At 30.4% G+C, this 14,017-nt stretch overlaps 1 protein-coding gene across 1 annotated transcript; it reads right to left on the reverse strand.

Moving 5' to 3' along the window:
• Positions 1-4,942: 4,942 nt before the first annotated feature.
• Positions 4,943-10,742, reverse strand: LOC145252379 (uncharacterized). Its single transcript, XM_080111777.1, has 11 exons — positions 10,666-10,742; positions 9,838-9,969; positions 9,395-9,488; positions 8,748-8,821; positions 8,067-8,107; positions 7,891-7,925; positions 7,199-7,340; positions 6,398-6,454; positions 5,987-6,071; positions 5,552-5,667; positions 4,943-5,146 (listed from the first exon to the last, which is right to left on the reverse strand). Exons 1-11 carry the CDS (start codon positions 10,715-10,717, stop codon positions 4,949-4,951), a joined length of 1,026 nt encoding a protein of 341 aa, XP_079967903.1. The 5' UTR covers positions 10,718-10,742; the 3' UTR covers positions 4,943-4,948.
• Between the last annotated feature and the right edge of the window lie 3,275 nt (positions 10,743-14,017).

Here is a 14,017-nt window from a genome sequence, read left to right on the forward strand (position 1 = left end):
TCTATAAACTCTAAATTTGATATACAGGGTACTGAGATTTGGGAAAATCTATGTGATCGGTTTTTGGCTGTTAACGGGTTCAACGATTTGACCTTTGAGAACTCTAGCAAACTCCTCCGACAATTTTGGGTCTAAACACTTGAAATTTTAGATATAGGTTCCTTGGACATGGATCTAACTTAATAAATTGATTAGAGCTCTAAACAATAAATGTTAAGGGGTCATAATAGGGGTCAAAGTTAAAAAAAATTGACCGTTTTTTGTTTTTTTTTGCTCAGCTTACACCTCACACACGGGCAACGCCGGGCACCCATGCAAGTATATCTATAAAAGTGAAAGTGTCTGTCTGTGTACATTTCCCTACACAATAACTCTGTCAATTTTTAGTCTACAGACTCAAAATTTGATATGCAGGCTATTGATATTTGGGAAAATCTTTGTAATCCATTTTCAGCCAGAAATGTGGCTGTTAAGGGGTTAAAGTTCAACGATTTGACCTTTGAGAGATCTACCAAACTCCTCCGACAATTTTGGGTCTAAACACTTAAAATTTTAGATATAGGTTCCTTGGACATGGATCTGACTTAATAATTTGATTTGACCCCAAAACAATAAATGTTAAGGAGTCATAATAGACGTCAACGTAAAAAAAAATTGATCGCTTCAGTCTCTACCAAATTACTCAGACAATTTCTGGTCTAAACATTTGAAATTTGACATAAAGGGTATTCAGAGATAGGGCAAACTTTTAATCGGTTTGGGTCGAAAATTTTAGCTACTAATATATAAATGTATGTATGTATGTATGTATGTATGTATGTTTGCATGTCTGTCTAAAACTTTCGACAGAGGCGATGGATTTTTACAAGATTAGTATCATTTTCAAGTTCGACCTTTCAGACGACAAATATCGAAAAATTGGCAAAAAACATTAATATCTTCACCTTCAACAGGGCACTTTTGTACAGGGGGGGGGGCTTTTTTTCGCTGATATTTTCGAAAGTCATCCTCTTTCGATTGTGTAGCCTTAATTTAAACCTACGTCACTTCCGGTTTGGCGGTGGTTGTAACAGCAAAGTTGTCGGGTTTTTTCCCCATTCTTTTCTTCTTTTGCGATACGGGTTCGAGCCTGCCTTCCTACTACTTTTTTTTTTTCTTTTTGCTCAACATACACCTCCAAACACCCGGGCAACGCCGGACACCCATGCTAGTGATTTAATAATTGAGAAGATATTTCGAGCTATAGTATAGCTGGAGATTGTGTGAAGTAAACCTTTCTGTCATACTCTATCAAAGGCCTTTGATATGTCAAGAGCAATTGTCCTAGAAAGGTTGCCTCCATCGAGAGATTGACTAATCCTATGGGATATAACTGTAAGCACGTCTGCTGTAGATCTAGAATGGAAACCATATTGTGTGTCACTAAGAAGGTTAGTCTTGCTGAGATGGTTGATTACTTCTCTATTTAACACAGATTCCAGCAACTTACTCACAGGAGACTTATTGGCCTATACTGAGAGGGAAATGAGCGATCACCTGAATTCTTAAATACAGGGCATACTGATGAGATTTTCCAGGGTGATGGGAAGCAATTCTCCTTAAGACAATGTTCAAACCGTTTTGTAAGTATGGGCGTTAGTTCTAGTTGAATTTTTTTTAATACTATAATTGGAATACCGTTAGGGCCGGTTGCTTTACTGGAATCAAGGTTTTTGATTAGCTTGGCAACATCACATACAGATATTTGTATATCACATAGTGTGTTTTCTGATATGGGAGCAAATATTGGGAGTCGGCAGCCTTCATCGCAAAGGGTAGAATTAGCTGCAAAGATCTTGGCAAAGAGTTTGGCTATGTCTGATGCTGACGAGATTACCTCAGGTCCATTGATGATAGCTGGGATAGAGCACACGCTTCTGTTCAGGATTCTGTTTGCTATTTGCCAAAACTGGTGGGAACCAAGCTGCTGCTCAACTACTTTGGACTTGACGGACTGAGCATACAACTCTCTTGCGTTTTTTATTACTTTTTTTCAGTGGTTGCTGGCAGTCCTGAAAGCAGCTTTAGTCTCAGTACATCTATTACGTTGGAAGCAATGGAAAAAGTGATTTCTATGCACAGTAGCAGCAGCACATTCTGGAGAGAACCATGGCTGGCTGTAAGGTTTTTGCTGGAATTTTTTTGAGGATATGAAACGGTCTATACCTACAATTAACCATTCCGTCAGATACTATAGAGGACACATCCTTTTTAAACATACTCTTGTTTAACTTCAAACTCTTATTAAAACAATAATAAATGCACTTCCATAAATGCTGTGTTTTATAACAACCCTGTAATACGCCTGGATATTTTGGGCCCTGGTAGACCAAGGAAGACGACCTGGCATGACACAGAGAACAAGGATGAAACATTGCCTGACGTTTCTCATACTGGAATCTGGGACACACATTGGTTCCATTGTTTGTTGAATTGAATTCAAATTTCATCATCCAAAGTTGCCATCTATTTCAGAGCGTTTAATTATTCACTGAATCTTGGGCACTAAGACACTTGCAGCATCCTAAATGCCAAAACCTGATGATTATAGTGATGATGTAGAAGCAGTAACAATAAGTTGCTCAAGTATATCAACAATGTGATCAGCATAAATAGTTTTCAAAATAATCGTGTTTGATTATGGTATGACGAATGGATTGCATAAACAGTATTGGAGCTTTTCAGAGATTTTATTTATTCAATAAATTTGATCGTTCTGCAAGTTATAGTGATTAGTGCTTAAAGAAAGTATGTGTGTAGGAGGAGTAACCGAGACTTACCGGAAACTGAGGCAACATTTGCCATTACATCAGGTGGAATACATGATGCGGAAGAATGAATAAAGCAGAAGAGAAATCAGTTTGCGATGGGAATGAATTGAAGACAAAAATATCCGAGTTTCAAAAGAAATTTGTAAATATTTTTTGTTTTCATTTTTTACTTTGCAAGTCGATCTTATAAAACGTTTGCACAAAAAAAATAGAACATACAAAAATTATATTTTAATATTTTTAATATGAAGGTTTATAAATAAATTTTTCAATTATTCAATATTTTTGTTTTCAAATTTAAATTTCATAAAACAAAAAGAAAAACAACAACTTTTTATTAAGAGTAGAACAGTTTATTTGATCATTTATGAAAAAATACATGAAGATGAAAAATATTTACATTTCAGAATTTCTAAAATAATCAGAACCTATTTACAAATTGATCAATGGATGCAAAACAGAAACTTTTTTTCTGTAGATTCAACAAAATTGAAAAAGAAAATAAACGAATTGGAATCTACAGAGAATAAACCATTTGACCAATGAAAAGTATTTACAATCTACCCATAATTGGGTACAAAAAAGTTGTTTGATGGTAAAATGAACATTCAAAATCCATTTATTCTTAAGACAGGGCAAGAACAAATTTATATAAAGGACAGTTTACAGTCACAGACATGATCTGATTAAAAAAAACAACTAAGGGCGTACAAAAGACTTTTAAGGAGTGTAAGGAACTCCATGTACACGGAAACGATAAAGACAAGTATATTCTGAATTGCCGTAGTTGCTGGAAATCCGAACTTCAACATATTGGGTTGGGTTTTCATTATTCATCTGAAATAAAATAATGAAAACTGATTTAGCATTTCACATGCGAACAATATTGAAATGCAAAGAAAATCTTTAGTGAAAATTGGTTAAAAATGAAGAAAACACAGAAACATTACCTGTGTAATAAACTGCTGAATAGGTCTCCCATCATCTTTGTATGTATAGCTGCCTAAATAGACACCTTCATGATCATCTAGACCGGATAAACTCTATAAGGAGAGGTGGAAAAAGATGGACCAAGTTTGAAAATCAAAGAGATTCAGTAAATACTTGCTTGTAAGAAACTTATTCATACATTTTTATTTTTGCATAAATATTGTAATATTTTTTCTAAAGATTTAAAATATAACATTTTTATTTATTTTACTGAGAAAAATGTTATAAAGTAACTTTCATTTTATTTTTAAACACTTAACATAAATTTGTTATGGAATGAAAATTTAATAATTTATAAAATATTCACTTTGGTATGAAATTTTACAATTAAGAATAGGAATTAGTTTCAGTCAATTTGAAATCCTAATAAAATATATTAGTTTTATTTCAAAAGTAAGTTTATCACTTTTATAGATATTTTTAAAAAACCATGAAAATCGAAGCATCTGTTGAACAGACTTTTAAAACATCCTATAGTCATCCTGTAGGATTTTAATTTAAAACTGTATTTTCTTACATAGCCACTCTTTATGCATTAGTTTATTCAATTATTAATTTACTTGTCCGACGTCCGGTGTCACATAAAATGTCAAATTTTTAAACAACAAAAAATGTAGCTGTCGCTTTCCGGTTTTAAATTGATTTTTTTATTTTATAATTAAAAAAAAATCATGTTTGAAGGAGACTGTAATTTTTTTATCATCGATTTGTTTTTAATTTAAAAAATGTGGAAGTTATATTATAAATAATTAATAACACAAAAGCAAAATATTTTTTTTATTAATTATTTTAGCTTAAAAAGTTAAAAGCAATTAACTACAATATGTTTTAAATTCGTCCTATTTGTTATATTTTAGTTTTTTCATTTAATTTTGTTTATGATGTGTTTTTAAAGTTTTCACGTTTTATTTATTTGGTTTAATCATCATAATGAGTTCTTTAAAAACAAATTCACACACCTTTAAGCTAAACATGAAGCAAAGAAGCGCATAACATTTTCATATTTTATTTTCTTGTTTGTGAGTAGAAAAGCAGATAATTTCAAGCAAGCCTAGATATGTATTATTAAGTTCTCAAAAGATTACATTTTTACCTATGTCGATATTTTCAAAATGAAACTCCATGTATATATAAGGAAATTTTAAATATTAGAAAAACAATAAAACAGATGCACTTACATAAACTGAAAAATCCCTCGGTGAACTCTCGATGTGTCCAGAGGGAGAGATGGATTTAGGAATATGTTCCATGCTGAAGGCAGTAATTTTAATTTTATGTGATAACCGAATCACAAACTTTCCAGTACTGCCTTCGAAGGACCAACATTCACCGACATTGACATCAGGCTAAATCAAGAAATAAAGAAAAAATAAAATAAACACACAAACACAAGCTGTTTTTCTTATTGCGAATATTTTGATCAATGTAACCTCTATCGTTTGTGTGAATCTTTTCAAACATGGAAATCTTTATGTTCCCAATTTTATAAAGATGTACTTAAAGGTCATAGATCACATCTTTATATAATACAATAAATAAAAATTAAGTTTTCATAAAAATAATTATTTTACCTGAATTACAGTCCTGGGATCTAACATTGATAATCTGACGTCATAAATAAAATTTGATTAACAGCAAATCTATCCATAAGATCTGATATATAATTCTGGGATATCTGATTAAATAGACAACTACTTTGATTTTTAATGCATTAAAGAAAAATGAAGTTTTCATAAAAATAGTTATTTTACCGTAATTACAGTCCTGGGAGAATTGGATTTATAAACGAGAGGAATACCAAAGATACTGATGTAGAGAGAATTCTTCGTGAAAGTCTCTGAACAACGATTAATGATCACACTGCCACCTGAAATAATAAAGAAAAGGATTTTTTCAAAAATACATGAAAAAAGCTTCTTTAAATGAATGCAACCCATAATAAAATGTCAGCTTAAAGTGGATTATTATTTGAAATAGAAATTAACACTTGGAAAGATAAATTTGTGAGCATTGGAGAATGTCAGTGCTTTGATTTAAAATTTGTTTAGTCAAGAATTAGTTTATTGGCTATAATTATTGTATTTATGGTATTTTCTTTAGCTATACTTGAATTATTTTATCACACAACTTAATGACCGGTTCATAATTATCTATGGAGATAAAAACAGGGAAAATCAAAAACGCACCTCCAGATTCCAAAGCAAAATCTGCCATTGCAGTTTTATCAGCATTCAACTTCATCAGAGCTTCGTCTATCAAAGATCGTAGAAACTGGAAAATTAAAAATGAACATTGTGAAAGTTGTACGCATAATGAAGTTTCATGTTTTACCGAGGGGGAGGGGTTAGTGTAGTGTATGTTCATTCGTTATATATACTAGTCTAGCAAAATAGTGAGGAAAGGGAGAAATGAAGAAATACAATCTTTCTTTAAAGTTATTTAATTGAATTTTTGGTTTTACATATAATTGCTGGAAATTATTTGTTCTTGTTCAGGTCATTTATTATTTGTAAAATATTGTATACTAAAAATATATAAAAGAGCATATATGTAGTAATTGTCCCTAGCCGGGGTTGCCTGGGAGTCATATTACTTACGTCTTTGGTTTCCTTTTCTTTTAATAACAGAGCTTCCTCTATCAAGGATCGTACAAACTGGAAAATTAAAAAATTAACATTTTTTTATCAAGTGAAATTAAATAGGAAAAAGTTTGGACATTTTTAATTCTGTATTAACGATAGTGTGTCTTTTATTGTCACATATTATCAGTGACATTTGGTATCTTTAATCCTGTAGGTTGAGTTTGCAGTGTTTTAGTGAACCCAAAATATTAAACTAATGTATAATGTCCATTGAATACAAATATATATGTGAATAACAATATATATATATATATATATATATATATATATATATATATATATATATATATATATATATATATATATATCCATACATACATACATACATACATACATATATATATATATGTATGTGTACATATATATATATGTATATATATATGTATAAATATATGTATATTTATTCATATATATATATATATATATGTGTGTGTGTGTGTGTGTGTGTGTGTGTGTGTGAATAAATTATATGTATTAAAATTTTTTAATCCTTAAATCCTAAATTATCTTACAGAGAATTTAAATCTAAATTAAATAGGACAATTGGTTGCAAATCCAATTTTACAAATTTCAAATTCACAGGAATTGACATAAAACAAAGCCAGACAAGCACAATATCTGCCTTATATTGCCCCCACCTCTATCCCAATATTCGACTTTTTAAATCATTTCATAGCAACTGTTTTTTGCATTTTTACCATCCCAACATCAAAAATGACCAAAAATGAAACTAAATTGAATTCTGATTAAATTTACCTTTGGCAGACTTGCATGAATGTCTTCTTTGACATCAGAACGAATGTGATTGAATCCAGCAAGAAAATCAGAACGAAGAGAATTTTGAAGAGATTTTTTGATTGTCATTTCATATTTATTCTCAAAACTTATTGAACTTTGGCTGCAAAAGAAAAATTATTCAAGTTGAAGTTAATCGTTGTAAAAGAAGTGGAATTTTTATTCTTGGAAAATGTTACAATTGATTTAAAAAAAACTATTTGGGAAATCAAAAAACAATTTATTTTCGTTCATCCACTCATTTGTAATGTACTTGCATTAAAAAATTTAGTATTTATCTTAGAATTTTCATTCTTTGAAAATGTTACAATTGATTTAAAAAAAACTATTGGGAAATCCAGAAACAATTTATTTTGGTTCATCCACTCATAACTCTAAATAATTCAAACGATTTCGGGAAGTAAATTTCAATTCATTTATGCACAAGTAAAATATAAAATATAAAATATATAAATTGATCAGATAGTTTCATTTTTTTTCGATGGAATAAAGGAGATGACTCTATATAATTCAAAATATTCTTGGAAGTAAATTTCAATTTATTTATGCACAAGTAAAATAAACACATCAGTATTAAACGTACTTAATATGCAGAGAGAATATAGAAGGTAAACATAAAAAACTTGAAAAAAAATGTGAGAAATCAAACTCACCTGTTTAATGATTTTCCTAAATTTGTATTCAAAGACTGAAAAAAATTAAAATTATGAATCGATGAGTTTGAGTTTTTACTAAGAAAATAGAAAGAAATTAAAAAATGGAGAAAAAGGGGGAAGAGCAAAGCGATTGTTGGGGGAGGGGTCGAATAAAGAGAATTGGATGTTCTTACCTCAGATTTTCCTGGGTATTGCGACATATTCACTAGGCCAGCTGCAAAAGAGGGAAAAAAATAACAAGATGGATAAAAACATATACATAATCCTCTTCTTCATAAAAAGGAAATTATACTAAAGGTAGCAGTTCACCCAAAACTTGAGGTGATTCACCCAAAACTTGAGGTAATTCACCAATAACTGGAGGTGATTCACCCATAACCGGAGTTAGTTAACCTATAACTAGAGGTAGTTCACCTATAACTGGAAAAAAATCACCTATTACTGGAGGTTATCCAATCATAACTAGAGGTAATTCACCCATAACTGGAGGTAGTTAACCAATAACTTGAGGTAATTAACCTATAACTGGAGGCAGTTCACCTATAACTTCTTATGCAACATTTTCATTTCCTACTAAGATCTAAAAGTGCATCTCACAATTCAATGTAATGTCAAAAATTATAGGTTTTTATGATGAAAAATTCCTGCAACAAACTCAAAAGTACAAAACGAAAACTACGGTAATCATCCAAATTGATAAATATTTCAACAGATTTGCTAAATTGTGATTCTTGTTTTTTAATTTACAATTAGGTTAGTCAGATTATTCTCACTATGTTCATCTTTGCTCCAAGTATAAATTTTATAATGACTCGATAGATGTCAAAACTTGTAATAAAAAAAGCAATACTTACAAATGATCCACAATCCACTGAGCAGCAGCAAAATAAACATGGGTAGACGACGGGTAAGTTGACCAGAAGTAACACTGTCAACAAGATGAGAGACATGATTAGACATATATATATATATATATATATATATATATATATATATATATATATATATATATATATATATATATATATATATATATATATATACTAGCATTCCATAATTTAACATAGATTTATATATACATACCAGCATTCCGCCTAGCATCGCCCGGTTAAAAAATATATGTGTGTGTGTGTGTGAGTAATTTGTGTTCTTTCCGCTATAAGCGAAACTAAAACCAAAATTTATGAAGAATTCTTCGTAAAATTATTTATTACAAATAGTGGAAAGTTACAACGCTTAAACGACAGTTATTCCCAAAAAAAAGTTGTAAGCATGACAAAGAAAATAACACACACGCAATCGTATTAATATATAGATGAATCTTAACCAAAAATTTGTGAACGTTTTAAGTTTTAACACACTGTACACTGTGTATTACCTGTTTCGAACCAAAGAAAGTATTTTTCTTTAGAGTTTAGAAAGGAAATAAAGAAACGGGAAAAATGTTACGTCGATTTTTAAACATTTAATTTAACAAAACCTGTTTAGTGTTTATACTTACATTAAAGTTATGTTTGCACAGAAACGTTTTGCACCTGCCATAAAGCCTTCGTTGGATATGGGGGTTGACCTCACATTTCTGTAACGTCTGTTTTCTGAAGAAATTTAAAAATATAAACATTTCAGATAAAAATCAATTTTATCAAAATTAATGAGTTGTTAGTAGGATATTTACTATGGAAACAAAAGTTGAAAATGTGTAGAAAATCAATTTTATTTGGTTTTTTAATAAATCAAATTAAATATTAAATTTTTTTGTCATTTTATAAAACAACTGCATGTGAAAAAAATTGAAATTTTGTTTAAATATTTTTTGGATACATATAAGGATGTTTCGTATTTTTAATTGCCAACAGTTTTTATTCCTTGACACCAAATCTCGAGTATTTTGTTAGTGTCTAAATAGAAATGCAATATAAATTGCTGACTTTTTCAGCCACTTACCAATTATGTCAAATCTATCCATTAGATATTCACCAGTTGATTCTAATTTAGCTGCAGCAGACGCCATCCTCTGAGCCATGAATATTTCTTTCGATGAGGAGATTCTCCTTACATTTCTATAATTTCTGGTTTCTGAAGAAATTGAAAAATATAAACATTTCAGTTCAAAATTAATTTTATAAGGATATACATGTTAACCCTTCCCCATTTTGTCCTAAATTTCAAACAACATAATGGCGTGTTTGCTTATAAACCAAACTTATTAAAGAATTTAAGTTTTCAAATGAATAATATCACTTTTGTGTAAGCATTAAAAATTGTGTCCAGAGCAGAAAGAAATTTTGTTTTGGCATTAAAATTGTTTCATGTTGTTTTTATTGAATATTAATAAATTAGAAATCATTTTGAGTTAAAATCTATTTAGCATTACGCATGTAACTTGAGAAAAACATGCTTGAAATGTGTCACCATTATGGTGAATCGAATTAAATTAACACGCCATTTTGTTTTGATTTTGCTTTAACGCTTATCCTCTAATAAACTTCCATTTTTTATGTTAAGTTTTATTTTTATTTAATTAACACAAATTACTGAAAATTGTTATTATTATTATTATTATTATTATTATTATTATTATTATTATTATTATTTTTTATTATTTTTATTATTATTATTATTATTATTATTATTATTATTATTATTATTATTAGTAGTAGTAGTAGTGTTTATTATATTTAAGAAAAACTTATTAAAAAAAAACTATTGTTTTCATATAATGTTTTTTATTTGTTACTTGTTAACAGGAATCAACTCTTTGCAAAGATTTACCTGAATAAACAATCCTTTGTGTTCGAGGTCTCAACCAATAGGAATGAGGCATGTTGGCTCTTGATCCCTAAAAACTGAAAAATACGGAGAAAGAAACGACATTATTAATAAAGAAAATCAAAATCTATATATACAACGTTGATTGTATAGCGCTCTAAAATTGATATTAAAAACCCACTTTTTCTATTCCAAAAATTATTAAAACAAACTTCTTAATATACTCAGTCATTTATTTTTTAAGGTATGTGAACTTTATCTTCGACCTGAACACAAGAACTTTATTTTCGGCCTGAACACAAGAGAAAAACATGAGCATTTGAAGAAAAAACAGGTACCAATGTTACAGTCAGACAACAGAAACCATTTCTTCAGAATGCTGATATCATAGAATTCTGTCCTTCATATTTATCTTCATCAACAATATTTAGAGCAATGTTTTTAATTGGAGGTGGGGGGGGTACAATGTTTTAGGTTGTAGTGATGAGGGAAATTGGCAACAATAATAAAAAATAGAATCAAAGGCCACAAAAAATACAGTGTGCATCACTTAATGTTACTAAAAGGTAGTGATGGGACATTCCAATATCTTTTTTCTGATACCGTTACGATTCCGATACAATTACCGATTCCGATTCTGTATGAATCTCTAAATATTTAACTATAGAGTTGCTATTTATCCTGATTACATTAAAAACACGTGTTAAATGTGCAGATATTTTCTCAGACATAAAATTACACTCGTGGGAATGATCTATAAATAAATAAATTTAGGAGGACTTCATGCATATCAGACGATTGTGACGCACAATTTTTGGTGAGTTCTATGCAGAAGCAAACAAATAATGAATAAAAATATCAACTTTCGATAGACATCTTAAAGTTTTTTGTTAATCTTTTACTCTTTTTTTACATTTTAGATTTTTTTATTTTGAAAATGTAAAATGTAAAATGTTTTTATTTCAATAAACAATCAATAGTAAAATCTAAAAATGCAAACAAATATTATCTGTAAGTCACGTAAATACGAGAAATACGCATAAGAATTTTAGTGAATAATTTATTTCAATAAATTTTGAACTTCATTTTAATTCATTCAATTTTTTTATTATTAAATATTTCAAAGAAATTATTAAGTGACTTTTTTTGTTACAAATCATGATTATTCATATTTACACATACAATATTTTATCCGATAATTGAATGCTCGTGCAAGATAATTAAATATAAAAATGCATTTTAAATAAAATCACTATTATGTAATTACGTGTCATGTCGAAATTAGTAAAATTTTTCCCCAAAAACCTTTGTTATTCCACATCCACCATTTTCTAATTTGAAATAGTGATAGTTAACTTAAAACAAGGGAGATAAGTAAGTTTGCCATACAGATTTGGTTAAAATTGCATTACAACAATACCTTGAGATACAAATGTAATTCATTCCATGACCACTAACATATCTAATAAAATTGTATCTCAAATTAATTATTCTCATTTGAATTAAAACATACAGAATTAATCCATTCAAAGGTTAAGAAATTTATGCATCACAAGCTAAAATTATGCTTGAATTACACTAAAAAATCACTAAAGAAAGATAAATACAAAAGTAATGACACGGAAATTGATATATAATAATAAATATTAATAAAAACAATAACAAGATAGAATAGTACTCAACACCTTGGTGAGTGCCAGTGTTAGAGATGTACACAAGGAGGTGGGGAGAGAAGCAAGGCTACCACACACACACACACACACACACACACACACACACACACACACACACACACACACACACACACACACACACACACACACTATGGCAACTAAAAAGGGCCAAGATTATACACAAATAAAAACTAAGATAGATGAAATTCTCTACGCCAGGTACGCCCCAAAATAGAGCACTGTTACTACATCGGAGCAGGAGCTTCTCGGCATGCCCTGTCCAGCCTTGATAGAGTTCAAAACTTTTCCCTGCAGCCTCTTTCACACAGAAGAGATGTTGCAAGCATGTCTCTGCCCTACTATTATTTTCATGGTAAGTGCTCGTCTGAACTCCAATCTATGGTCCCCTTTTGCCAAACTTTCACAAAAAACACTCAACTAGCTACAACCATTATATACGATATTCCTTATATAGTGTTATAGTAGCAAAAACCCTCAAGAAGTATTTTCTTCTGCAAATTGATACTAAGCGATTCAGCTACAACTGATACAATCTCTCTTCTTCATGTCCCCTAGACGCAATAGCTTATCAACTCAAGAGGAAAAGTAGATAGAAATTGAGTGAGAGAGAAGTTTATAAGAACTCTCCCATTTTGTTTTTATGGCTGGGCAACGCCGATAATCATATTTGTGTCAAATGAAATACACTTTAAATATAAGAAAAAAAAAATCCTTACCTGTAGATCGTTATTTACTCTTTCTGTATGATGACAGGACACAAGGCCGCCTAAAATGATGACAGTGACACAAGGCCGTCTAAAAGATATTCAGCTTCTCAAAAAGGGATACTTATTGATCTATATCTATCAGTATGTCACTAAAACTTTGTTTGGCGTTGCTGACTTGTTATCGTGCAAAATGAAGAATGAGGTGTAATTGTTAAAAGATTTTACTTTATATAAAGAATGGAAGTTACCAAAATTCTTTTATGACGTCACAGAAAGATGACATTAAATGGTAAGGGAAAAATCTTTTATGACGTCACAAAAGGATAACTTTTCTATTTAGATAGATATGTAAGAAAACAAAAATCTTTTATGACGTCACAAAACGATATTGTACCTATTTACTATGTCTCCCCACGGGACAGAATTAGACCCCAGGGTCGTTTTTTAACGTGGAGAAAAGGGTACAAAAATAAAAAATTGTCTCAGTCGTGAAGGACTGATCCTCCACCGAAAGAGAACAAGAAATGGAAGTGCAGCATCTGAAGAACAGATGATATTTAGTTGTACCGGCCCCGGACCTGGCATTATCTACTGCCAGGCCCTCATTTGGGGTCCGATACAACTTAGGCACCAAGGCCAGTAAGGGGGGAAGTGGGGAAGAAAACGGGACTTTGCTAAATTTGCTAACTAGACTTGCGTTGGAAAGCAAGTATTTTATTTAGAAAGATAAAACCTATACTAGTTCCTATCATAACACATCCGCCTACATGCTTACCAGGACCTACTTAAAAAGACAGCTCCCCAGCTTAACGGGATGGCGGGCGACACTCGTACTGTAAAAGAAGAATATAAACAAAAACAAAACAAAATTTTATGTACAAACTTGGGCAATTTTTTTTTTTTTTTTTTTTATAAATGAGGGTGAGATGATGGGGAGGGGGGGCAAACTAGAAT

This window comes from Euprymna scolopes, chromosome 29 (assembly GCF_053919585.1).
Source record: "Euprymna scolopes isolate OS-2025 chromosome 29, ASM5391958v1, whole genome shotgun sequence".
In the NCBI taxonomy this organism is placed as follows: Eukaryota; Metazoa; Mollusca; class Cephalopoda; order Sepiida; family Sepiolidae; genus Euprymna; species Euprymna scolopes.

Excerpts from the sequence above, each read along its gene's own strand:
- LOC145252379 (XM_080111777.1), bottom strand. The coding sequence starts at position 10,717 with ATGCCTCATTCCTATTGGTTGAGACCTCGAACACAAAGGATTGTTTAT. Across the intron at positions 9,489-9,837 it reads GGATAGATTTGACATAATTG|AAAACAGACGTTACAGAAAT; the intron begins GTAAGTGGCTGA and ends AAATTTCTTCAG. Across the intron at positions 7,926-8,066 it reads AATACCCAGGAAAATCTGAG|TCTTTGAATACAAATTTAGG; the intron begins GTAAGAACATCC and ends AATTTTTTTCAG.